This window comes from Microcaecilia unicolor, chromosome 3, assembly GCF_901765095.1.
Source record: "Microcaecilia unicolor chromosome 3, aMicUni1.1, whole genome shotgun sequence".
NCBI lineage: Eukaryota > Metazoa > Chordata > Amphibia > Gymnophiona > Siphonopidae > Microcaecilia > Microcaecilia unicolor.
This window is the reverse complement of record NC_044033.1, coordinates 264888986-264916322: the sequence shown is the minus strand read 5'-3', so window position 1 is coordinate 264916322 and position 27337 is coordinate 264888986. Positions and strand designations below refer to the sequence as shown.

The following is a 27337-nucleotide window of genomic DNA, read 5'->3' as shown; positions in this document are numbered from 1 at the left end:
ACGTGGTTTCTATTGGTTTATTCCGTGTTCCCAAGTGGGGAGTTTGGATGTATGGTGTGTGAATGTTTGTTGCTTTTTCAGGAGTCAACATTGGCAAAAGCATACTGAAGAGAAGCAAGACTGTGCCAATCTGTACAGTGGTAGTGATACACTAAACCTCTGTGTTCTCTGCCTCTATCTGCTGGTTGGAGAGCATAGCCCGCTAGTCTATTATTATTTATTTAGATTTTGCTCACACTTTTTTCAGTAGTAGCTCAAGGTGAGTTACATTCAGGTACACTGGATATTTCTCTGTCCCAGGAGGGCTCACAGTCTAAGTTTGTACCTGAGGCAATGGAGGGTTAAGTGACTTGTCCAAGATCACAAGGAGCAGCAGTGGGATTTGAAATGGCCACCTCAGGATTGCAAGACCGGTGCTCTAACCACTAGGCCACTCCACTCCTAGATGGGTGTAGCAGAAAGAAAAATCAGGTTAAAAATTAATTTCACCATTCCTTCCCCTCCTGACATTGCTAACTTTTCTCTCATTGCCTTTGACCCCTGTTATGTTTCTCCCGCTCTACAGTCTTTTCTCCTCTCAGTTCCTCATAATTGCATCTATAGCAACCCAATTCCATATTCTTTCCTCTGTTCTCTCTCTCACACCAACTTCACGTTCTTGTCCTTCCCTGCCTCAGTCCTGGCTTCATTATAAACTCAATACCATGGTTCAATGATGAATTAAAAAAACTCAAAACACAATCCAGAAAACTTGAATGAGCATGGAAAAAAACAAAAAACGAACATACACTCAATGCATGGAAACAAATACACAGAAAATACAAATACGCAATTAGACAAACCAAAAGGTCCTACTACAAGACTAAACTTGGACTGGATAAAAAAGATCTTAAGAAACTATTTCAACTCGTAAATAAGTTACTAGACACCACCCCTGTCACTACATCCAGCACAGACATCCCATCCCCAGACAAACTGGCTACCTACTTGAAGGACAAAATAACAAAACTACGCAGTACTCTTCCTCATCACAGCACCGATATTGAAAACTTCTTAGACGACCTAGACCTATTCCCAGGCGGATTCCCAGCTCACCGTATCTGGTCTACATTCAATGTACTCACCACTAAATCAGTTACACAAGCGACTCATAGATTTGCCAAAACCCACTGCAAACTGGACATATGTCCCAGTCATCTACTTAAATCCACCCCCAGCCGATTCATAGAAGACCTCACATCCCACCTAAACTTCACGCTACAACAAGGTTTCTTCCCCGAGGAATATGGTAACATCCTACTTACCCCAGTACCAAAAGACACCAAGAAAAAAAAACAAACGACCTCACCAACTACTGCCCAGTTGCGTCCATCCCTTTAGTAGTAAAATTGATGGAGAGCTTGGTGACCATACAGCTTACGGAATACCTGGACAAGCACTCAATACTACGTGACTCACAATCAGGATTCCGCTCCCACCATAGTACCAAAACTGTCCTAGTCACTCTCCTGGCCAAATTCAAACAGGAAGTAGCCATAGGTAAAAGCATACTTCTCCTTCAATTTGACATGTCGAGCACACTAAGACTCCTTGGCCACTTCGGGATTGTTGGTAACGTACTCAACTGGATCAAGGGCTTTCTCACCACCAGAACATACCAAGTAAAATCAAATTCAAACATATCACCACCGTGGAAAGCAGCCTGTGGAGTACCTCAACGATCACCATTATCACCAATACTCTTCAACATGATGATGATCCCACTGGTAAAATCCTTATCCAATCGAGGCCTTAACCCATTCATCTGTGCAGATGATGATACAATCTACATTCCCTTCAGACATGCCTTGACTGAAATAATCAATGAAATCAATGATGGCCTGAACATCATGGACTCTTGGGCAAACTCATTCCAACTGAAACTGAACACAAAAAACACACTACCTTATCCTCTCATCTCAACATAACTACAAACCCGCAACCATAAACACCCCAGGACACACACTCCCTATTTCAGACAACCTAAAAATACTCGGAGTCACAATCGACCGCAACCTCACTCTCGAGAACCAAGTAAAAACCGTAATAAAGAAAATGTTCCACTCAATGTGGAAACTCGAACGAATAAAACCTTTCTTCCTGAGGGATACCTTTCGTAAACTAACACAATCAATGTTCTTAAGCCATGCAGATTACTGCAACAGAATCTATGCGGGATGCGAAGAACAACTCACAAAAAAACTCCAGACTGCCCAAAACAGAGCAGCCAGACTGATGTATGGTAAAACACGATTCGAAAGCGCTAAACCCCTTCGAGAGAAGCTGCACTGGCTCCCTATCAAAGAACGGATCATCTTCAAAATCTGCACTTTGGTTCAGTTGGGGGGAAGTAGAGAGGGAAAGGGGGAAGAAGAGTCAGATAATGTCCGTTACGGTCTTTGGTTACATTGTGTCGCAAGTGACCAGGTATTTTTATGTTGTGTCGGTGGGTATGCTCTTCTGAACAGGACTGGAGAATTCATGGCTGACTTTGCCACTAGGCAGACTAAGTGTGACTCCCATGCAGCAGGAGAGCAGCACTTCAATGCTTCTCTTTGGTGCATGGGGCCTTTAAGCACAGGCCTGCAGTTAAGCACTTCCTTCCCTGTCTGCTTCAGAGGGGGTGGGTGGGGACATGACGGCGTTTGTGTAGGCCTGTGCTGAAGGGCCTATTCTGTGCTTTTTGTGGTCTTTGGCCTCGGTTAGAGGTAGGGTGGCAGTGGCAGCAGCAGGACCTAGGGAAAAGAAGAAGATACAGATGCTGGCCATTGGGGGGGGGGGGGGGGGAGGGCAGGAAGGGAAAGGACAAGCAGGGTTTCAGATTACCATAGATGGATGGTGTCATCCAATGGGTAGTGTCCATGCCGGGCTTCAGAGTTCTAGAAATTTTTGGCAAGCCTGACCATGCATGCATGTGTACCTTCCCGCCAGATTCAGCCATGAGGAACCAGGCAGTCATCTTTTTTCCTGCCAAGCTGCGAGGACCTTTATTCTGTGTACTCTCCTCAGTGTTTTTTCTTTGGTGACCTTCTCTGCCTGTGGTAGTTTCCCCCCCCCCCCCTGTGAGTAGCATGGGACCTTTCTCTTCTCTTCTTTTTCTTTCTTTTTTAGTTAGTATTTTTGCCATGTTTTTTTCACAGCTCCATGGCCCGCTTAAACTACAGCTCTCCAACTGGGGCTTATTCTCCTTTTTTCTAAAGAATGAGCCGTTTGATTTTGCACTGGCTATTTTTCCTCCGATGTCCCAAAAACTCCCAGTGAATTTAAGAAATGTTCTCAGTATGACAAGGTCGTGTCTGAGACTGACCCTCACAATTGGTGCTTTCCATGCCTATGATCTGATCACAAGGTCTTTAATTGTAAACTCTGTCTTCAAATGCAGAAAAGTACCCTTAAGAGTTGAGAGGTCATGCAAAGAGACTTTCTGGTGCTACTAAATCTGGTCTATTGACATTGGCATCAGCCTCATTGGTCTCCATGTCTCTCAGAGCTTCATTTGACACTGGGGACACACAGGCACCAAGGAGGTCTCTGCTTACCTTGGTGTTGAGCAATGTTAGTGCCTGTCCGAGTCGAGCATCTTCAGATCCATATCAAGGGCATGACTGGAATTGACGTCATCCTTGTCTGCACCAAGGGATCCTTATGTCATAGAATCAGTGAAAAATGAAGGCAGATAAAGAACATATGGCTGATCCAGTCTACCTATCCATTCTATCTACTCTCCCTTAGAGATCCTATGTACTTGTCCCAAGCTTTCTTGAAATCAGATACTGTTTTTATTAACAGGACCTCCCCCCCCCCCCCCCCCCCCCCGGGTGGAGTCGGTACCGACACAACAGCCTCACAAGTTGGACCAGGGCTCCATTTCGATCCTGTGAACTTTTCCGGCTGTCACCGGTCCTGGTTCTGTCTTTTCCAATGCCTGCCCTTGAGTGGTTCCAGGCCATTCTACAAAGGGAGCTGGAGTGGATCTTGGCTCTTTGTGATTCAGAGGCATCAAGTGTGTCCATTGGAAACTGCACAAAGAATGGAAAGTCAAATGCAAAGGGTTGATAAGGAAGGCAAAGACAGACTTTGAAAAAAGATTGCGTTGGAGGCAAAAATGCATAGTGTAATTTCTTATATGTGAGATGCAAAGCTCAAACCATTAAGAAACTCCAGACTGCCCAGAACACCGCAGCCAGACTGATATTCGGAAAGGCAAAATACTATAGTGCTAAACCCCTTAGAGAAAAATTGCACTGGCTTCCACTAAAAGATCGAGTTACATTCAAAATATGTACCTTAGTTCATAAAATTATTTATGGAGATGCCCCATCTTACATGTCAGACCTTATAGATCTACTAGAGAGAAACAACAAAAGTTCATCACGTACTTTCTTAAACCTCCATTATCCCAATTGCAGAGGACTTAAATACAAACCAATATATACATCTAGCTTTTCATACATCTGTACACAACGATGGAATTAATTACCAACCACTATAAGAAAAACAAGCGACTTGATGACCTTCCGGAAACTACTGAAGACTTGCTTGTTCAAAAAAGTGTACAAAATGGATCCCTCATAACGATCTGACTCCTAAACTACACCAGACACAATTTTATATTGGAACTCTTTTATTTTGCCTATTTTATTTACACCCTAATTACTGATAATCATACCCTGTACTGATATCATTATGTTATGTTGTTATCCATGTATCCTAATTACTGACAATTATACCTTGTCATGAAATCATTATATTATGTTGTTATCCCCTTACCCACTTCTTAATCAACATAATTTTCGTATGCACCTTAATAGCAATAATTCTGAAATTCTTCTCCGTTAATATGATTGCCATAATATTCCTATGCACCTTATCTGTTATATATACTCTGATTCTCTATTCCATCAATGTGATTGTAGTTGTATTATATTGCAAGCCACATTGAGCCTGCAAATAAGTGGGAAAATGTGGGATATAAATGCAGCAAAAATATAAATAAATAAAGGCAAGAATCCTGCAAAAGAATCGTTTGGACTGCTTGATGACCGAGGGGTAAAGGGTCACTCAGGGAACACAAGACCATAGCGGAAAAGTTAAATGAATTCTTTGCTTCTGTCTTCACCAAGGAAGATGTGGGAGAGATACCGGTGTCAGAAATGGTATTCAATGCTGGCGAGTCAGAGAAACCGAATCAAATCTCTGTAAACCTGAAAGATAAAATGGCGCAATTTGACAAATTGAAGAGTAGCAAATTGCCAGGACCGGATGGTATACATCCAAGAACATTGATAGAATTGAAAAATGAATTTACAGAACTGTAATATATAATTTATCTTTAAAATCAAGCATGGCTGGAAGATTGGAGGATGGCCAATGTAATGCTGATTTTTAAAAAGGGTTCCAGAAGTGATCAGGAAACTACAGACCGGTGAGCCTGACATCGGTGTCGGGCAAAATTGTAGAGACTATTATAAAGAACAAAATTACAGAGCATCCTCAAAAGCATGGATTAATAAGACAAAGCCAACATGGATTTAGTGAAGGAAAATCTTGCCTCGCCAATCTACTACATTTCTTTGAAGGAGTGAACAGACTTGTGGATAAAGGTGAACCGGTCGATATTGTGTATCTGAATTTTCAAAAGGCATTTGACAAAGTACCTCATGAAAGACTCCAGAGGAAACTGAAAAGTAACAGGATAGGATGTAGTGTTGTATTGTGGATTAAAAACTGGTTAAAAGCTAGAAAACAGAGAGTAGGGTTAAATGGTCAGTATTCTCAATAGAGAAGGGTAGATGGGTTTTGCAGGGGTCTGTGTTGGGACCGCTGCTTTTTAACATAGTTATAAATGATCTAGATATGGGAATAACTAGTGAGTTAATTCAATTTGCTGACAACACAAAGTTATTCAAAGTTGTTAAATGACAAGAGGATTGTGAAAAATAGACGACCTTACGAGTCTGGGCATCCAAATGGCAGGTGATGTTTAATGTGAGCAAGTGCAAAGCGATGCATGTGGGAAAGAGGAACCCGAACTATAGGTACATGATGCAAGGTTCTGCGTTAGGAGTCGCCAACCAGGAAAAGGATTTAGGCGTTATCATTGACAATGCTTTGAAACTCTCTGCTCGGTGTGCTGCAGCAACAAAGAAAGCAAATAGAATGTTAGGTATTATTAGGAAAGGAATGGAAAACAAAAATGAGGATGTTATAAGCTCCATGGTGCAACCGCATCTTGAATACTGTGTACAATTCTGGTCACCGCATCTCATAAAAGATATAGTAGAAAAGGTACAGAAGAAGGGCGACAAAAATGATAAAGTGATGGGTCGACTTCCCTGTGAGGAAAGGCTGAAACGGCTAGGGCCCTTCAGTTTGGAGAAAAGACGGCTGAGGGGAGATATGATAGAGGTCTATAAAATAATGAGTGGAGTGGCAGGGGTAGATGTGAAGCGTCTGTTTACTGTTTCCAAAAGTAGTAGGACTAGGGGACATGCAATGAAGCTACAAATTAGTAAATTTAAAATGAATTGGAGAAAATGTTTCTTCACTGAACTTGTAATTAAACTCTGGAATTCATTGCCAGAGAATATGGTAAAGGCGGTTAGCTTAGTGGGATTTAAAAAAGGGTTGATAGCTTCCTAAACGAAAAGTCACTAGACCATTATTAAAATGGGGAAAATCCACTGCTTATTTCTGGGATAAGCAGCATAAAATGTTTTGTACTTTTTTGGTATCTTGCCAGGTATTTTTGACCTGGATTGGCCACTGTTGGAAACAGGATGCTGGGCTTGATGGACCTTTGCTCTGTCCCAATATGGCAATACTTATGTACTTATGTAATGTTAACCATGTTGCTGCTACAGCCATGCCCATGCTATGCCTATTGGTCATTCATTTATTCCGGTGCCCCAACGGGCATCAGAGCTGGTGCCAGTTGAGACGGTGCTTCTGTCTATCCCATTGGGGGAGGAAGCTTCCTTGGATTCCAGGAGAAGACCTGTCCCTCGACACTCCACCCAGAGTCAGGCCATGAGTCAAGAGGTCTGAGGCAGGCACAGACTCGGAAGCTCTGACAATGCCCGTACACAGCATTTTTTGGGCAGTACAGATGAAATGTGGAGACCCCTCTCTGTACAGCCCATATATAAGCATGTGAACGCGATGGACAGAGTTCAAAAGTCTCCTGGATTTCAGAAGCAGTAGCTGCCTCACCATTCAATGGTGTTTGAGTCCGCCCTCAAAAGGGCTAGAAGTTCCAGGACCTGTGCCTCGTTGCTCTGTGGTGAGATGCTCGAACTCTGGAGGCTTTTGGGAAGAATGTTTTTCAGGTCTCTATGCTTATCTCTTGCATACAGTTCTACCAGCTCTACATGAAACTTCACTTGAAGAACTTGATGCGCAGTGTGGCAGAGCTCACTTACATTCTGATCCCAGAGCATGCTGCCAAGCTCCTCCAGCTAGTGGCCAAGCAGAAGGAGTGCCAAAAGCATATGGCCCGGGCAACCTATGATGCTTTTGATGTGGCATCCAGAGTCGTCACCATAGGTATTTGAATATGCAGACTCACTTGGCTGCATGTTTCAGACCTTGAACCTGTGGTTCAGGAGAAACTTCAGGATGTCTCCCACCAAGGTGATTAGAAACATGCTGATATCATCTCGGCCCACTCCTTCTGTGGCCTTCCACTTCTTGAAGGTTTTTAGATGCAGGTCGGAGGAGATGCTACTACTCTCAAAGATGTAGGTTCACTCAAGTGTGCCCATACCTCCCACCAAGAGAGCATTGCTTCTGTAAAAACTGCCATCAGGAGGTAGGCTGAATCTTTTTTAAGCAAGTTGGCCCCTTGTATCCTCAGACTGGTGGGTTCTCAAAATATTCTTAGGGGGGGAGGGGTTATGCCTTTCATTGGCAAGAATTCCTCCCAAATTGCCCACAGAGTGTCAAGGTTGAGCTCTCGCCATCAGGATGTGCTTACAGAGGAACAGGGATTTTATTCCCAGTACTTTCTCATGGCAAGAAAGGGGGGGGGGGGGGAATTTCATCCCATCCTAGACCTAAGGACCTTGATTAAATATGTAAAGTAAAAGTTCAGGATGGTTTCCCTGGGCACCGTGCTTGCCATGATTTATACAAATGATTGGGTATGCTCTCTAGACTTAAAAGATGCTTATACCCACATATAGTTACATCCTGTAACTGGGACATACCTAAAATTTTGAGTAGGGAAACACCATTACCAGTATAGTCCTGCCTTTTGGCCTTATATCTACTCTCAGCATCGTCATAAAATGACTTGCATTAGAACCACAGCATCACTATACAGACTGGAAGTGCATATATATCCCTACCTAGACAATTGACTGGTAAAGAGCACATCAAAGGAAGGTGCTCAAGAATCAATGCGGAGAACTATTTGAGTGCTGGAGGAGTTAGGGTTCACTGTCAACTACCCAAAGTCCCCATCTTCTCCCAGATTAGCATTTGAAGTTCATTGGAGCCCTGCTAGACATGGTTCAGGCTCGAGCTTTCCTATTAGCTTTCAGAGCTGATGCCATGATCAGCATGGCTCATCAGGTTCATTAGAGCCAGCAGGTCACAGCTCAGCTGATGCTACAGTTGTTGGGCCACATGGTTTCTACTGTGCATGTCATACCCATGGCACACCTCCATTTGACAGTGGCCTAATGTATTCTAGCTTACCAGTGGTGCCAGGCAGGCCAGGGGAACCTAGTGGATATCATCACTGTTTCTCAGGAGCTTGCGGAGTCGCTTGTATGGTGGACAATTTGTACAGTTTGATGGAACTCCCATTCCAAATTCCTCCTCCTCACAAGATGTTGGCAACAGATGTAACTAGTTTGGGCTAGGAGGATCACATGAATGGGGTTCACACTCAGGATCACTGGTCTGCCCAGGAGACTCGGCTGCACATCAGTTTCCTGGTGCTAAGGGCTTTTTTGAATGCCCTAAAGGCTTTTGGAGATCAGCTAATGCACCAAATTATCCTTATTCAAATGGACAATCAGGTTGCGATTGTACTATGTCACAAGCAATCAGGATGTGGCAGTGGGCTTCCAACCATGGCAAGGTGCTCAGGGCCACATACCTGGTGGACAGACTGAGCAGGGTGATGCAGCTTCATGAGTGGTCTCAACGTGGATGTTGCCATGAGATCTTCAGAGCGTGAGGCACCCCCTTGGTGGATCTCTTTGCCACTCATCTCAATAACAAAAGTTCCTCATGTCTGCTCCAGACTGGGATCACGTGACACACTAACATAGTAACATAGTAGATGACGGCAGAAAAAGACCTGCATGGTCCATCTAGTCTGCCCAACAAGATAAATTCATATGTGCTACTTTTTGTTTATACCTTACCTTGATTTGTATCTGTCATTTTCAGGGCACAGACTGTATAAGTCTGCCCAGCACTATCCTTGCCTTCCAACCACCGGCTCTGGCACAGACCGTATAAGTCTGCCCAGCACTATCCCTGCCTCCCACCACCCAATCTCGGCTAAGCTTCTGAGGATCCAATAGTAACATAGTAGAGATATTTCCTGAAGTGTATTCCTCTAGTTTGGCTGGCTGGTAGTGCATGTTTATGTTCTGAAACTGCTGCAGAACCAAGGTTGTTTTCTTTGTTTAAGCCTTCTGGAAAGGCAGTTTGCAGTATACTTTCAAAGATTGTTGTTTTGGGCTCTGGCCCAGAGAGCTCAATTTCATTTGGATTTTACTGGCTTTTTTCCCAGTCTTAGCCAGGAGGAAAAGAGTAGGATCTCTTTGTTGAGGCTCTGTGAACAGTTATATATCTTGATCTTCCCAGGTACTTTTTAGAAAGTAAACAAACATCTAGATAGTTTTATAATTGATACATATTTCAGTTACCTGTTATTGTTTGCTGATTGCACTTTTTCTGTTCATTGTTCAATATTTTTAAGACAATATTCAGTTTATTGCCTCTGCTGTCTGGACTGATAAAGAATCCTGGTGGGTTTGTGAGCACTTTCTGGGGAACTGTGGGATCACTGGGAGTGTGGCCTCCGGTAACCTAGAAATCACTAGTGTCGGGTGCCTTTCTCCTCAACTGGGGGAAAAGGTATCCTCCTATACCTCTGGCGGGAAGACGTTGATGAAGCTCAAACAGGACCCAGGAACCATGATCTTCATCATGTGTTACTGGTTGAGGCACATACCCTCTACTTCTGGAGATAGTCTCTGAAGATCCGTGGAGACTGGACTGTTTTCTGACCCTCATCACTCAGTACGAAGGGCGCTTTCCAGTCCCTAGCCCTCACAACTTGGATGTTGAGAGCTTAGAAGGTGCATCCCTTCAACTGCATGAGGGTGTCTCTTGGGGTCCTGCTTCCAAGAAAGATTCCACTAAGAGGTCATATAACTTTAAACTGAAGAGGTTTTCTGTCTGGTATAAGGGAAGGCCCTAGATCCTTTTTCTTGCCCTACACAAAAACTGCTTGAATACCTTATACACCTTTCTGAGTCTGGTTTAAAAACCAACTCTGTGAGAGTTCACCTCGGTGCAATTGGTGCTTACAATATTCAGTTTATTGCCTCTGCTGTCTGGACTGATAAAGAATCCTGGTGGGTTTGTGAGCACTTTCTGGGGAACTGTGGGATCACTGGGAGTGTGTTTACTGTCATCATGGAGAATGTAAGCCTATTTCTGTACAGCCTCTAGTTCACTTTATATGGTTTGCTTTTGACCCCCACCCACACACACACACACACACACCATCAAGCCTCCGACAGTGTTATGGATTCTCAATGTTGTTCTTAACCAGCTGATGAAAGCTCCTTTTGAGCCGCTTGACACTTGCCATCTGAAGTAGCTGACCTGAAAAGTTTTGTTTTTTTGTGGCAGTCACTTCAGCACGCAGGGTCAATGAACTTCAGGCTCTAGTAGCTGAACCACGTTACATAGTTTCATCATAACAGAGTACTCTGCATTCATCGAAAGTTCTTTCCTAAGGTAGGGTTGGAATTCTATCTTAGTCAGTTATCCTGCCACCGTTCTCTCAAAAGCTCATGCCCATCCTGGCATACTGCAAGTGAGCCTTGGCCTTCTATCTGAAGCTTTTGTTTCTTTTGACCCAAACAGGATGGAAGCAGCCATGAGTAAACGCACTTCATTCAGTTGGCTAGCAGATTGAATCTCCTTCAGTTACGCCCAGGCTGGTCTGACTTTAGAGGGTTATATCACAGCTTACAGTATAAGAGTTATGGCTGCGTAGTAGTCCACTTGAGATCAGCCTCCATTGAGGAGATTTGCAAAGCTGCAATGTGGTCTTCAGTCCACACATTTACATCACACTACTGCCTTGAGCAGGATTCATGACATGAAAGCTGGTTCGGTCAGACAGTTCTGCAGAATTTATTTGGGGTCTAGAATCCAACTCCACATCCCTGGGTGTGTGTTGTTCTGTTCTGCATGTACACAAGAGAGTAGTTTAATCGGCTTTTGGTTGGCCTTTCCTTTTGCAAGCCCATATTGTCCATTGTTTTCATTGCACCTGGTAGCTAGGGATTCCCATTTGTGGTTAACCTGGTGTCTTGCTTGTCCTCTGAGAAAATAGTTACTCACCTGCAGCAAGTGTTCTCTAAGTTTTTGTATTCAACTGCCTAGTCCTGCACGCTGGAAGGTATGCGTGCATTTGGGTTGGCACTGCCCAAAGCTTCTAGAAGTTTAGAACGCTGAGCAACATCCATGCCTGGCTCTGTCAGATGACCGTTACCCATCTGTGGTACCCTCGGAGAACACTTGCTATAGGTGAGTAACTTTGCTTTACTGTAATTTAAACTTAAGACTTAGACGTGATTTCATTTTTTTAAAATTTATTTATTTTGATGCCAATTTGAGCACTTTTTTTTCCTTTTAGAACAAATCATCTGATGTTTCGGAGTCGGAGCCAAAGAAATTTGATAGCACTGGTTATGATAAAGACTTAATAGAAGCTCTGGAAAGAGATATAATTTCTCAAAATCCCAATATCAGATGGTGAGTTTAACTTAGAGACTTAAACAGCCTCTGCTTAACCTCATGGGTAAGCAGCAATTTTTAAAAAAAACTGTTTAATGCACGTGTATTTGTACTTCTAAAAGGTATATAAATACAGAAATTTCAGAATTATGTGCAAGTAGTACAGAATAATAATGCAGAAGTAATTACGTTTCACATAACAGATTTAAAGAATGGTACAGTGGTGTGGTAGCCATGCTAGTCCATTTTAAAGGTGATGAATAGAAATAAAACAACACATAGAAAAGAAAATGAGAAACCTTTTTTTATTGGACTAACAATACATTTTTTAATTAGCTTTCAAAGGTAACCCTTTTTGAGATCAGAAATGAGCAAGTGTTGACAAGTATCAGAATATATAAATGAAACATAAAAGCATTCCGATGATAGTCTCACAGGAAGAGGGTGGGGTAGGTTAAAGCTGGTTGGGAGAGAGGGAGAGATGGATGGGTGATATGAGGGTTACAAAGCAGTATAATTTTATAGTTTATGTTTAAATGATTTTTATTAACTTTTCACTTAGCACAACATACTTATAATGCATAATGTCCAGGCAATGTATTCCGCTAATACAGTCACTTCTATATTTTTATCAGTGTCTGGACTCTCTTTACAACTTAATTTTGTAACACCCACTCCCTCAATTTAAACATCCCCCCCCCCCCCCCCAGGGTCTACTACCCATCCCCCCCCTAGAGGCAGGTTCCATTGTCCTTTTGTAGACGTCCATTTTTGTTTGATTTTTTTTACATATTCAATAAGTATCCTCTGGCCGCAGGTGACATAGTCTAGAAAGGGGCCCCATCTGCGTTGAAATCTCAGATCTCTGTCCGGGGGCCAACGATTAATTTCTAATCTTTCAAATTTCATCAGCTGTATCATCTCCCCTCGCCAGAGTTGGTTTTGAGGTGGTTTCGGGGACAACCAAGCTGTAAGTATAGTTTTCTTGGCCACAATGATGGCCCGAGCCGCAAACTCCCGCATGCCCGGGGCCACCTGGCCTTGCATTTGTAGTTTCCCAAACAGCATCTCCGGTCCAGGGCACCAGTCGAGTTGCCAAATGCTTGAGATCCATTGTAACAGTCTCTCCCAAAATGCTCGCGTGGCTGGGCATGTCCAGAACATGTGCCCAAGTGTAGCTCCCTCAGCTCCACATTTTGGGCATGCTCCGTCCGGGGAAAGCCCCATGTGAAAGGCCCTCCTCGGCAGTATATGGGCTCGCATCACCATCCGGTATTGGAGCTCCCAATGCCCTGCCATGGCAGTCGTCAGCCTCAACCCTAGGATGTGGTCTTTCAAAGTTGCTGCCATTATAGTCCCATCCAGTTCTCCACTCCACACCTCTGCTAATTTCTTATAGTCCAGCTCAGGGATTGTATCTTTTATATGTCTATGGTGGAATGTGAGTGGTACTTTCTGTTGTGATCTAATAGTGAATGCTTCTGCCAGTTCCTCCTGGACATCCTCTGTCAGGGAATCCCAGGGTAAGCTAGCTATGTAATGTTTCAGCTGATAATAGTAAAACAGATCCGACGACAGTAGATGATATGTAGATTGTAGTTGACGAAAGGGTTTAATTTTCCCATCTTCTGTCAGCACCTGTACCAGATACACCAAGCCCTGTTGTTTCCATCTCCGGTAGGCCTTATGTAGCTGTCCTGGCTGAAAGTCTGGGTTCCCACTAATAAGTAGGTATGGTGTTGTCCTTGCTGAGAATCGGTGCAATCTACAAACCCACCTCCAAACTGCGCGTTCTGTTGTAAAAATACCTGTGTCCTCAAACTCATTTTGAACTTTTGTCCTTGGTGCATGTAACAGATATCCAAAGTGCATATTTTGCAGTGCTGACTGCTCCAATGTGGTGGCTGAGAAATAGTTAGTGCCTCTCAACCAGTCATTTATGTGGCGCATGCCACTTGCCACCGTCAGATATCTTATGTTCTGGAGTCCCAGGCCACCATACTCCACTGGTGTGTGTAAAATCGACAGGGGTATTCGGGGCATTTTCCCCCGCCAGAGAAATCTACTAATGGCCCTGTTTAATGTTTTTTCATCCTTTAGGGAAAGGTATAGTGGCAATAACTGAAATGCGTAGAGCCATCTTGGCACTATCATCATATTTATTATGGCAATGCGCCCTATTAAGGAAAGTGGGTATGCCTGCCAAAGCTGTAACCTAGCACATGTGTCTCCCATTAGCCTAGTAACATTTAATGCGTATAGTTGTGATAAATCCTTTGGTACCCGGACCCCAAGATACTTGAATTCTTCCTCCGCCCAGGTCATCCTAAGAGTTCTTTGCTATTTGCCCCCTTCCCCTTGCACCATCATAGCTATTGATTTTGTGAAGTTTAAAGTGAAACCCGATAACTTACTGTACTTGTCGATTATTTTTAACAGACTCGGTATGGAGCTATCCGGGTTCGTGATTAAGATCAGCAGGTCATCCGCAAATGCCAACGCTCTTATATCGTGAGTTCCCAACCTAACCCCTTGTATCCCCTCCTCCGATTTTATTGCTCTAAGAAAGGGCTCTAAGGACAAAATAAATAATAAGGGCGAAAGGGGGCATCCCTGGCGCGTTCCTCTACAAATTTCAAACTTTTCACTTCTCACCCCATTAATAAGTATTTCAGCTGTTGGCTCAGTGTAGAGGGCCCTTATGGCATTGTAAAACCACCCTTGAAACCCCATATGTTGCAGTGTGCCAAACATGAACTCCCAATCTACTTTATCAAAAGCTTTTTTCGGCATCGAGACTGAGGAGTAATGTTGTTACATTTTCTGCCTTACTCCGAGCCATTGCTATTAATAGTTTACGGACATTCCCTCCTGCCTGCCTCTGTCTCACAAACCCCGTTTGTTCTTCTCCTATCAGCCTAGGCAATATGTTTGATAGTCTGTTTGCTAGGATTTTCGCTAGAATCTTATTGTCTACATTTAATAAAGAAATGGGCCGATATGCCTCCGCTTGGTCCTCTGATTTACCCGGCTTCGGCAATAGGGTGATGAGTGCCGTATTTGCGTAACGGGGGAAACTCTTAGTCTGAACTACACTGTCAAAGTAGGCTCCCAAAGTTCCCATAAATGACGCTGGCAACAACTTATAAAACTCTCCCGAGAACCCATCTGGGCCCGGCGCTGAGTGCAGCGCCAGCCCTCGGACCACCCCCTGAAGCTCTTTCCCTTGGATGGGTTCATTCAACCTTTGTATCTCCTGGTCTGTCAAATGCGTGATGCCCACCTCCCGCAAATAATCGTTTAATGATGTCTTTCTGGGCCCTTGCTGTTTTTTATATAGTTGAGAGTAATATTGAACAAATATCTGCTTTATCTCTTCATTTTTAGTCTTTATCTTCCCTTGCTTATCTTTCACCGCTGTAATCACCCTATGAGGTTTCCAATTCGATACCAGCTTTGCTAACATTGAGCCCACTTTATTGCCGTACCTATACAGCTTGTATTTGTGATAAAACATCGCTCTGGAAGCTCTCTCATGTATGTGGGAGTTAAGAGCTACTTGTGTCGTTTTTAGCCGTTCCCAGGTCTTTTTATTTGGGTTGGCCACATACTGCCGTTTGGCTCTCTGGAATTGTTTTTCTAGTTGTGTAATGGCTCTAGCTATCTTTTTATTTCGTGCTGCCACATACGCTATCACATTGCCTCTTAAAACTGCCTTTGCAGTCATCCAGTAGAGACTAAGGTTATCTATATGTTGCGCGTTAGATACTGCATAGGTTTCCCATTTTTGATTTAGGTATTGTGAAAATTCTTTATCCCTGTATAGGTACCCCGGAAACCTCCATCCCCTACCCGCTTGGTAGTAACTAGGGGCCTCCACATCCACCCACACCGGGCTATGGTCGGATATCTCTTCTGGGCCTATCTCTGCTCGTACTATTTCTGGGAATACCTCTCTGCTAACCATGATGTAGTCAATCCTCGAAAGGGTCCCATGAGCCCTGGATACATGAGTAAAGTCCCTCTTGCCTGGGTGTAGTGTATGCCATGCATCCAGGACTCCCAGGGTACGCATAAACGCACGTAGGGCCCGTGCTCTTTGGCCGCCACTCTGTTCTCCGTTCGGTCTCGAGCAATCTTGTGCTGGGTCCGCCACTAAGTTAAAGTTGCCCATTATTATTAGTGGGTATTTTAATACTGCACATTGCCGTACAAGGGACTGATAAAAGCCCGGATCATATACATTGGGGCCGTATAAGCCTAATAACACCATTTGCCTCCCCTGCAGCCATAGCCGCACCAGCACATATCGTCCCTGAGGGTCCTTGGAGAGTAGCTCAGCCTTAGAGGCCACCCCCCGTCCTATCAATATCGCCACTCCTCTCCTCCGCCCATTTGCTGACGCTGAAAAGACCTCTCCCACCCATGACCTTTTTAGTTTTTCATGGTCCAGCTCGGAGAGGCGGGTCTCTTGTATACATGCTATATCAGTCCCTTGGCGGCGTAAAGCCGACAAAATTTTTGCCCGCTTTATAAGTGATGTGATTCCTCCCACATTCCATGAGGTGAAACGAATTTTTTTAATTTGTGTCATAAGTACATAAGTACATAAGTAATGCCATACTGGGAAAAGACCAAGGGTCCATCGAGCCCAGCATCCTGTCCACGACAGCGGCCAATCCAGGCCACGGGCACCTGGCAAGCTTCCCAAACGTACAAACATTCTATACATGTTATTCCTGGAATTTTGGATTTTTCCAAGTCCGTTTAGTAGCGGTTTATGGACTTGTCCTTTAGGAAACCGTCCAACCCCTTTTTAAACTCTGCTAAGCTAACCGCCTTCACCACTTTCTCCGGCAACGAATTCCAGAGTTTAATTACACGTTGGGTGAAGAAAAATTTTCTCCGATTTGTTTTAAATTTACTACACTGTAGTTTCATCGCATGCCCCCTAGTCCTAGTATTTTTGGAAAGCGTGAACAGAAGCTTCACATCCACCTGTTCCACTCCACTCATTATTTTATATACCGCTATCATGTCTCCCCTCAGCCGTCTCTTCTCCAAGCTGTATAGCCCTAGCCTCCTTAGTCTTTCTTCATAGGGAAGTCGTCCCATCCCCGCTATCATTTTAGTCGCCCTTCGCCCTTCGCTGCTAGCTAAGTGCAAGTTCCAACAATGGTTCCCAACATTTAAGCCTTCCCTCGGGAGTCCCGCCTCCCCCCCAAGTATCACCATCCGCAGGCACCTCCATGATTTCTAAACTTCCATCATATTGCTTTGAGTGGTGCAAGGTTGCTTCTGTCCCTCTATCCTCCCCTTTTTTGGTGTTTCTGTTCCGACAATCCTCCCTGCCTCTTCCCTCCCCATCCCTCCCCCATCTTCGTCCCTGAACTTCCCTTTCCTTTTATTCCCCCTTCTGATCTAAACTGGCCCCCTACAGCCCTTATCCCTTTCTCATTCCCTCTTCTATCACCCCTCTCATTTCGCGGTGCTACTCGCAAAATGACCGCTCCCTTTAGAGGCAAGAGGCTCCCGCCCCCGTGTCCCTCCGATAACATTTTTGTCTAAACCGACAATGCTTTTAAACAGGTAAACCTTTAACATGGCAGTGAAACATTCATCAAACAAATAACTTTCAGCTTTCAACTTCATACCCCTTATCTGTTAAAAAGGATTTCACCTCAGCCACTGCTGTGAAATGGTGCCATTTCTCCTGGTGCAGAATTTTCAAGCGGGCTGGAAACATTAGGGCAAATTTTATGTTCTTTTTGATTAGCCAGGTACATACTGGGTGAAAGCTTCTTCGCTGTTCTTGGACAGATTGTGAGTAATCCTGGAAGATTAAAATTTTATGTCCATCATATCTGAGCTCTTCTCTTTTGACGTGAAAGCCCCTCATAATTTCCACTTTATGTGTAAAATTGAGGATTTTTGCTACTATTACTCCCGGGCGATTTTTGGCTTCCTCTTTCCGACCTACGCGGTGTGCTCTTTCGATTACCAGCGGGTTCCCGGAGTCTGTCAGCGCTAGTTCTTTTGCCAACCACGCCTCCAGCCATGTTTCCAAGTTTTGTTCCGGAATTCTCTCTGGGATACCCACTATTCGAATATTACTCCTTCGGGAGCGATTCTCCAGGTCCTCCAGTTTCATAGCTTGTGCTGCCACTTGTTTTTTAAGGCTCACTATATCAGGGGCCTGCGAGCGAACATCATCCTCGAGTGCTGTTACTCTCGTCTCCAGGTCCCCTGTCCAGATTCCCAGCCCATCGAGGCTGGTTTTAATTTCCTCCACTTGCTGTGAAAGCGCACTCCAGCGCTTTTATCACTGCCGCGGTTAACTGCTCCAACTGAGCGTCGGTGAATATCAGAGTCGGCATCGTAGTGTTGTCCGCCATTTTAGATTCGCCACCTCCTGCCTTGTTCTTCTCTTTCCGCGTTGATTTCTGTGCCATCTCAGGTGGAGTTTTTTGTAAGAACTTTTCCATAAATTATTCGTCGCACATTCGTGATTTAGTCGGTTTATGACTTCGTAACTGCGATTAATTTTCGCATTCAGGGGTGGGAAACCTCGGAGCCGAGTTCAGCTGCTGCTGCTCCGCTCACCGCATAACCGGAAGTCCCAATTTTATAGTTTATAATGGGATAGAAAACCCATATCTTTGTCCTATCTGGTGGGTGTCAACACACTTCAACATTTGGACTTAAGGTCTTACGTTCCTGGATTGTCTAAAAATGTCTTTGTAGTATTCTCACCATAAAATCATTGATGAAGTGTTCTGGTTTTGTAAATTGTTTTAATGGGACAGAGTCAGTATGGGCTTAGTTAAGGGAAGTCTTGCCTCATCAATTTGCTTCATTTTTTTTTGAAGGCATGAATAAACATATGGATAACTGTGAGCCGGTTAATGTAGTGTATCTAGATTTTTAGAAAGTTTTGAGAAATTTCCTTATGAGAGACTTGAGAAAATTAGTCATGGGATAGATGGCAGTTTTTTCTGTGGATCAGGAATTGGTTATTGGACAAAAAACAGAGTAGGGTTAAATGTCAATTTTTCTCAATGGAGGAAGGTGAATGGTGGAGTGCCACAGGGATCTGTACTGGGACTGGTGCTTTTTAACATATTATAAATGATCTGGAAAACGGAACAAAAAGTGAGGTGACGCAAAACTATTCAAAGTTGTCAAAGCACACATGGATTGTGAAAAATTGCAGGAAGACCTTAGGAAAATGGAAGATTGGGGAATCCAAATGGCAGATGAAATTTAATGTGGACAAATGCAAAGTGATGCACATGGGGAAGAATAATCCAAATCATGGTCACCTGATGCTAGGGTCCACCTTAGGAGTCAGCATGCAAGAAAAAGATCTAGTTGTCATTGCAGAGAATACACTTAATTCTTCTGTCTGGTGAGCAGTGGCAGCCAAAAAAGCAAACAGGATGCTAGATAATAGGAATGGGATGAAAAATAAAGACCATATTATAATGCCTCTGTATTGCTCCATGGTGTGCATCCTCACTTTGAATATTGCATTCAGTTCTGGTTGCCGTATCTCAAAAAAAATATAGCGGAATTAAAAAAAAGGTTCAAAGAAGAGTGATCAAAATAATAAATGGAATTGAACTCTTCCCCTATGAGGAAAGGCTAAAGAGGTTAGGGCTCTTCAACTTGGAAAAGAGATGGCTGATGGGGGATTTGATTGAGGTCTTTAAAATCCCGAGTGGTGTAGAATGGGTAAAAGCAAATCGAATTTTTTTCACTCTTTCAAAAAGTACAAAGACCAGGGGATACTGAATGAAATTACATGGAAATACTTTTAAAACAAATAGGAGGAAATAGTTTTATTTTTTATACTTTGAGTGAAAAAATCTCAATTAAAAAAAACCAAAAACAACTTTATGTTCAACACAAACATACAAATGAGTCAAAAATCTTAAAATAAATAATATTAAAACATAATGCTATGCATATGATTTATAAATCATATATATATATATATATCAAAATGTTTGTTCCAAGCAGCTAAGTGGTGTGTTAGTGCAAACTTAAATCTTACATTTCTCATTTCTGTACATCCAGGTATGTGCAGAATATATAGGCAATATGTTGATGGTGCTATCGAGGTGTTCAGTATTGTGCCAAATAGTGCACATGTAAAACCATACAGACATCAAAATGCTTTATAGTTACAGATGGCTCATACTGCTTTTCTGTTTGTTTTTCTAATTAACAATGACATATACCTAGAAGGGATAATCAAAAGCATGCTTCCTTCTAGAGTTAGCTCAAAACAGATTCTAAAATAGTTTAAACAGATTCTAAAATAGATAATAAAACTGTTGAGCCATATAGCAAATTTAAAGCGCTCAAACAGCCAATGAAACACATTAAAACTTACTACTTACATTGTTGCATTATGTCGGCATTAGAGAAAGATGGGGACAGGGACAGAGCCAACTGGAGAAACTTTGTCCCCTTGTCATTCTCTACTTTGAAGGCTGTTAATGAGTTGGACAGTTATTTATGTTTGAGTGATGCATATGACTTGTTTTCATTTTTTGGAAAATCAAACAAAATTGCTGGCCACAACTGGCAAAATTTGCACAGGGGATCCGGTGCATTCCTGCTTACCAGCACATCTTCTGAGAAGACATTTTCTATTGCAGGAAGGACTTTGGAAGACGAGAGCTAGACTGTGAATCCTGAAACTGTTAAGTACATAAGTAATGCCACACTGGGAAAAGACCAAGGGTCCATCAAGCCCAGCATCCTATCCACGACAGCGGCCAATCCAGGCCAAGGGCACCTGGCAAGCTTCCCAAACGTACAAACATTCTATACATGTTGTTCCCGGAATTGTGGATTTTTCCCAAGTCCATTTAGTAGCGGTTTATGGACTTGTCCTTTAGGAAACTGTCTAACCCCTTTTTAAACTCTGCCAAGCTAACCGCCTTCACCATGTTCTCCGGCAACGAATTCCAGAGTTTAATTACGCGTTGGGTGAAGAAACATTTACTCCGATTTGTTTTAAATTTACTACACTGTAGTTTCATCGCATGCCCCCTAGTCCTAGTATTTTTGGAAAGCGCGAACAGACGCTTCACATCCACCTGTTCCACTCCACTCGTTATTTTATATAGCTCTATCATGTCTCCCCTCAGCCGTCTCTTGTCCAAGCTGAAAAGCCCTAGCCTCCTTAGTCTTTCTTCATAGGGAAGTCGTCCCATCCCCGCTATCATTTTTGTTGCCCTTCGCTGCACCTTTTCCAATTCCACTATATCTTTCTTGAGATGCGGCGACCAGAATTGAACACAATATTCAAGGTGCGGTCGCACCATGGACCGATATAACAGCATTATAACATCCTCACACCTGTTTTCCATACCTTTCCTAATAATACCCAACATTCTATTCGCTTTCCGAGCCACAGCAGCACACTGAGCAGAAGGTTTCAGTGTATTATCGACGACGACGACACCCAGATCCCTTTTTTGGTCCGTAACTCCTAACGTGGAACCTTGCATGACGTAGCTATAATTTGGGTTCTTTTTTCCCACATGCATCACCTTGCACTTGCTCACATTAAACGTCATCTGCCATTTAGCCGCCCAGTCTCCCAGTCTCCCAGTCTCGTAAGGTCCTTCTGTAATTTTTCACAATCCTGTCGCAAGTTAACGACTTTGAATAATTTTGTGTCATCAGCAAATTTAATTACCTCGCTAGTTACGCCCATCTCTAAATCTTTTATAAATATACTAGGAAAAAAGGCCCGTTTCAGAAAGCAATGAAACGGGCGCTAGCAAGGTTTTCCTGGGAGTGTGTGATAGAGAGTGAATGTGTGAGTGTGTGTGACAGAGACAGTGAGACTGGGAGTGAGAGTGTGTGTGTGAGAATGAGAGTGTGTGCCAGGGGCGGCGTGCCAGTGTCTCCCCTACCCTCCCTCCCAGTTGGACGGTTTTCCTGCCCCCTCCCTCCTTCCCTCCCAGTTCCAGGGTTCCCTCCCTCCTAGTTCCAGGGTCCCCCCCCCCCCCCCCGTCTCCCAGTTCCAGGGTTTGGGGTCCCAGTTCCAGGGTTATTCCTCCCCCTCCCTGTCTCCCTCCCAGTTCAAGGGCTCTCCCTCCCAGTTCAAGGACTCTCCCTCCCTCGCACCCAGTTCCAGGGTCCTCACCCCCCTCACTGCATCCCTCCATCCCTCTCAGTTGCAGGGCCCTCCCTCCCTCCCATAATACCCTCTTCAACCCTTCACCTTAGTATCCTTCCTGACAACTGTTGGGAAAAAAACGAAAAGCTGTGTATGTTGATTTGCAGTGGTGGGGCTTCTGGGCTTTGTAGGAGTGTGGGAGGATTGCTCTGTTTGGAGGGCAGCATTCCTGATGCGCCTGGATGCTAGCAAGTGTCAGTCTTCATCTTTCCTTGTAGGGAAGCGGTAGCGCAGGTGAATGCACATCTGTGGCAGCACAGATAGTGAAACGCGGCTGGTGATGTGGGCAGCGAAGAGCACCATCAGGAGGCTGTCTGGGGTGTTCGCGTTGTCAACGCTTGTCATCAGGGCAGTAGATTTCGGCGAGTCTCTCTTCTTTCCCTGCTCCTGCAATGCGGGTGGCCTAATGTTGCTCCTGAAATGTTTGGAGGGGGGCATGCGGCGGCATTGCGGAGCGCAGTAAGTCGTCTTGTGGTTTCTTTTTTCATGACCCACCCTCGATGTCATGACGTTTGGACGCGAGGGCGGGGCGGCTCAGCGATGCGATTGGTAGAGTGTCCTTGCTCCACCCTCCACATGATGACGTTGTGACGCGAGGGTGGGGCAGATACTCATGGGGAAAAAAAGACAAATTTCGATCTACACCACCATGCAAGAGGAAGTTGCAGCTTCATTTAGAACGTTGGGGTTGCGAATTATGTCTGGAAGGGGCGTGGCTGAGGGCGGGTCTATGAGTGACAGTGAGTGGTGCTGACAGCCTAGCTTACTAACAGTGCAGGGCTTCAGTGTGTCCCTGCCACAGAGTGAGCTTCAGAATGTTCGAGGTGAAAATTATTTATATAGATTAAAAAGCAGCAGTCCTAGCACAGACCCCTGAGGAACCCCACTAACTACCCTTCTCCATTGTGAATACTGCCCATTTAACCCCACTCTCTGTTTCCTATCCTTCAACCAGTTTTTAATCCACAATAGGACTTTTCCTCCTATGCCATGACCCTCCACTTTCCTCTGTAGCCTTTCATGAGGTACCTTGTCAAACGCCTTTTGAAAATCCAGATACACAATATCAACTGGCTCCCCTTTGTCCACATGTTTGTTTACTCCTTCAAAGAATTGAAGTAAATTGGTCAGTCAAGATTTCCCCATAGGTTAAAAAATCATAACAGTGTTTCATAGGGCATATTTCTCCCCCACTAGGGCATATGGAGTGGGTTGTATTTTGTACCTCTGGACATTTTAACAGGGCGGATTAGGGTTCAGCTATCGTTGGGGTTAGAAGTGTGGAGGGTGGTGGTGGGTGTTGTAGTTGCTTGTTGTTTCCATATCATCATGCTGATCAATCCATAGACTGGTGGGTTGTGTCCATCTACCAGCAGGTGGAGATAGAGAGCAATCCTTTTGCCTCCCTATATGTGGTCATGTGCTGCCGGAAACTCCTCAGTATGTTCTCTATCTCAGCAGGGTCACACACAGCAGCAGCTCTGGCTAGGTCTCCAAGCCTAATTTTTAAGTTTTGTTGAGTACCTGGGGTTGAGGGCTCTTCTTGAGCACGTGCAAACCTGGTGGTGCCAGGTCACTCCTTTTCTCCTCCCTCCCACTGGCTCCGTTTAAAAAAAAAAAAAAATTTGGACGTCCTTTAAGGGCGTTTCTTTCAACGTTTATATCAGCGTTTATTGCAGCTGCTCACTGGGACACCAGTTCGTTACAGCTCGGAGCGAGAAGCAGGTAATTTTTACCTTTTGTAGTGGGCAGGGGGTTCCCTGATCGGTCTCCACGTGGCCTATGGCGTCGGAGGGCGAGGGCGCAAAGAATCGATCCCCGGACCGCGTGTGCGCATCTTGCGGGGATGCGGGGGTTTCAAAACCTGAATCGCCTTTTTTGGGCGTCAGTTGGGAGGCCGGTCAGTGTCCCGGTTCTTCCTCCGGTGCGGCGGTTTTTCCCGCCATAAACGCCCATCCCCCGCTGCTCGCCCCCCCCCCCCCCCCCCCCCCCCCCCCCCCCCCCCATTTTGCCGGCCACTCTGCTTGGACGGCTTCTTCTTGGGCCGCCCTCGAGGTGGGAGACGTTAATACTATAGTCGCCCTTGATTCGGGCGACGGCAAAAAAGCGGCCAAAGTTAAGCGCCGTTCTTCCCGCGCGGCTCCTTCTCGGAGTTTCGCGCCGGACGCCATTTTGGATGCGCAGCATGTTTCTCCCCCCGCTCTCGCGAGCACCGGTTGAGGGTTCGTCTAGGGCCGTGGCCCAGGCTGCAGAAGTGCACAGTCTGGGGGGTTCTCCCCGGAGTTCATTTTGCTGCTGCATCAGGCTTTCCTTATGCAAAACACTGCCCCTGCTCCCTTGTCCGATAAAGGGGTTGAGGCCTCCGGAAGCAAACATCCTCTGGTGGATTTCCAGGCCCTAGAGGACTCTGTCTCCTCTGATGTAGATGAGGGTAGCGTATCTGAGTTCTCCCAATGCTCCTTTGGGGATTCCTTGGAGGAGACGGATTCCCGCTCGGTTGGAGCGGATGACCCCTCTGCAGCGCGGATCTTTCGCTCAGAGGATTTGCCCAACCTGTTAGTGCAGGCCATGAGCATTTTGAAGATTTCCTCTCCGGAGGACGTCTCTCCCTCAGCCTCTGTTGGCTCCGCCATTATGCTGGGGACGAAGCGCCCGCCTAGAACCTTCCACGTGCATGAGGCCATGCGCACCTTAATTTCGGCTCAATGGGATGTCCCAGAAGTGAGCCTCAAAGTGGCTAGGGCTATGTCCCGCCTTATCCTCTGCCTGAAGGTGAACGGGAGGCCTTTCTTTGGCCTACCATGGATTCTTTAATCACTGCGGTGACTAAGAAAACGGCGTTGCCGGTGGAAGGTGGCACGGCCCTAAAGGACGCCCAAGACAGAAGATTGGAGGCGGCCTTAAGGTCATCCTTCGAGGCGGCTGCTTTAAGTTTGCAGGCCTCAGTTTGCGGCTCCTATGTGGCCAGGGCGTGCCTGACGATTGTGCAGCGGGCTTCCCCCTCGGATCGTTCCTTGAGGGCTGATTGGCCGGCCCTGGAATCGGGCTTGGCTTATTTGGCTGACTTACTGTATGATGTCTTGAGAGCCTCGGCTAAAGGTATGGCTCAGACAGTCTCTGCACGGCGTTGGCTTTGGCTGAAGCATTGGTCTGCTGACCACGCCTCTAAGTCTCGCCTGGCTAAGTTGCCTTTTAAAGGCAAGCTGCTCTTTGGGGTCGAGCTGGACAAAATTGTGACCGATCTCGGCACGTCTAAGGGCAAGAGGTTACCAGAGGTCAGGGCTCGGGCCAGTGGTGCTCGCCCCGGTTCCTCCAAAGGACGGTTTCAGGAAGCCCGTCGGTATCGCCCGGGCAAGTCGGGCTCCTCTGCCCCCTCTTCCTTCAAGAGGAACTTCTCCCCCAAGCAGCATTCCTTTCGCAGAGACCGCCGTCCCAGAGGTGCGTCCTCCAGTCCTCCCCCAGGGTCTCGTACCCAATGACGGGGCCCTGGTCCATGGCCCAGTGCAGATTGGAGGACGCCTGTCCTCGTTTCTGGGCGAGTGGACCAGGGTAACTTCAGACGCTTGGGTTCTGGAAGTCATCAGAGACGGCTACAAGCTAGAGTTCTGCCGACCCTTAAGAGACGGGTTTGTGCACTCTCCCTGCAAGTCTCCGGTCAAAGCTGTGGCAGTGCAGCACCGGAGTCATGAATGTCAAGGCGGACTTTCTCAGTTGCCATACCTTGGATCCCGGAGAGTGGCAGCTATCGGTTCAGGCGTTCTTGGACATCACGAAGCGCTGGGGCCAGCCGAGCCTAGATCTGATGGCGTCATCGGCCAATTGCCAAGTGCCGCGCTTTTTCAGCAGAGGACGGAACCCTCGATCTCTGGGAGTAGATGCTCTTCTCCAACAGTGGCCGACACAGGAGCTTCTCTATGTGTTGCCGCCCTGGCCCATGTTGGGCAGGGTGCTAGACCGGGTGGCAAAGCATCCGGGCCGGATAATCCTGGTGGGTCCGGACTGGCCCAGACGTCCCTGGTATGCGGACTTGATCAGGCTCTCAGTGGACGGCCCTCTGCGGCTGCCAGCGGGGCCGGGCCTGTTGCATCAGGGTCCCGTGGTGATGGCGGATCCCTCTCCCTTTGGTCTTACGGCTTGGCTATTGAGCGGCAGCGTCTGAGGAAGAAGGGCTTCTCGGACAAGGTCGTCGCCACTGTGCTGAGAGCGAGGAAGCGCTCTACTTCTACTGCTTACGCCAGGGTTTGGCGTACCTTTGCATCGTGGTGTGAGGCAGGCTCCCTTTCTCCCTTCACTGCTCCAATTTCTTCAGTGCTGGCGTTCCTGCAAGAAGGTCTGGAGAAAGGCCTGTCGCTCAGTTCCCTTAAAGTCCAGGTAGCGGCTCTGGCTTGCTTCAGGGGTCGCCTGAAGGGTGCTTCCCTGGCCTCGCAGCCAGATGTGGTGCGCTTTCTCAAGGGAGTTAATCACCTACGCCCTCCTCTGCGCTCGGTGGTGCCTGCGTGGAATCTCAATTTGGTGCTAAGAGCCTTACAGAAGCCGCCTTTTGAACCCTTGTCGAGGGCATCTCTGAAAGACCTGACGTTGAGAGCAGTCTTTTTGGTGGCTATCACTTCAGCCAGACGAGTTTCCTAGCTCCAGGCGCTATCATGTCGGGAACCCTTCCTGCAGTTCACTGAGGCAGGAGTGTCTATTCGCACAGTGCCTTCCTTCCTGCCCAAGATTGTTTCTCGTTTCCATGTGAATCAGCAGCTCTGCCTACCCTCCTTTCATAGGGAGGACTACCCAGAGGAGTACTCTGCTCTCAAATATCTAGATGTGAGACGAGTCATCATCAGATACTTGGAAGTGACCAATGATTTCCGGAAGTTGGATCATCTGTTTGTGCTGTTCGCAGGTCCTCGTAAGGGTCTGCAGGCTGCCAAGCCTACAGTAGCATGATGGGTCAAGGAAACCATTGCAGCGGCTTATGTGGCCGCGGGGAAGATGCCGCCTATCCACCTGAAGACTCACTCCACTAAGAGCGCAGGCGGCCTCGATGGCAGAGGCCGGGTCCGTCTCCTTGGAAGAGATTTGCAAGGCGGCAACTTGGGCATCGGCTCATAC

General features: G+C 45.8%; 1 protein-coding gene across 4 annotated transcripts in view; it reads left to right on the top strand.

Moving 5' to 3' along the window:
* KATNA1 (katanin catalytic subunit A1) overlaps positions 1-27337 on the top strand; it is a 210729-nt gene that overhangs the window by 61429 nt on the left and 121963 nt on the right. For all 4 annotated transcript variants that reach the window (XM_030198056.1, XM_030198054.1, XM_030198057.1 and 1 more), the window contains one exon: positions 11936-12054. In XM_030198056.1, the coding sequence (XP_030053916.1) occupies positions 11936-12054 (119 nt within the window). The remainder of the gene's footprint in view (positions 1-11935; positions 12055-27337) is intronic.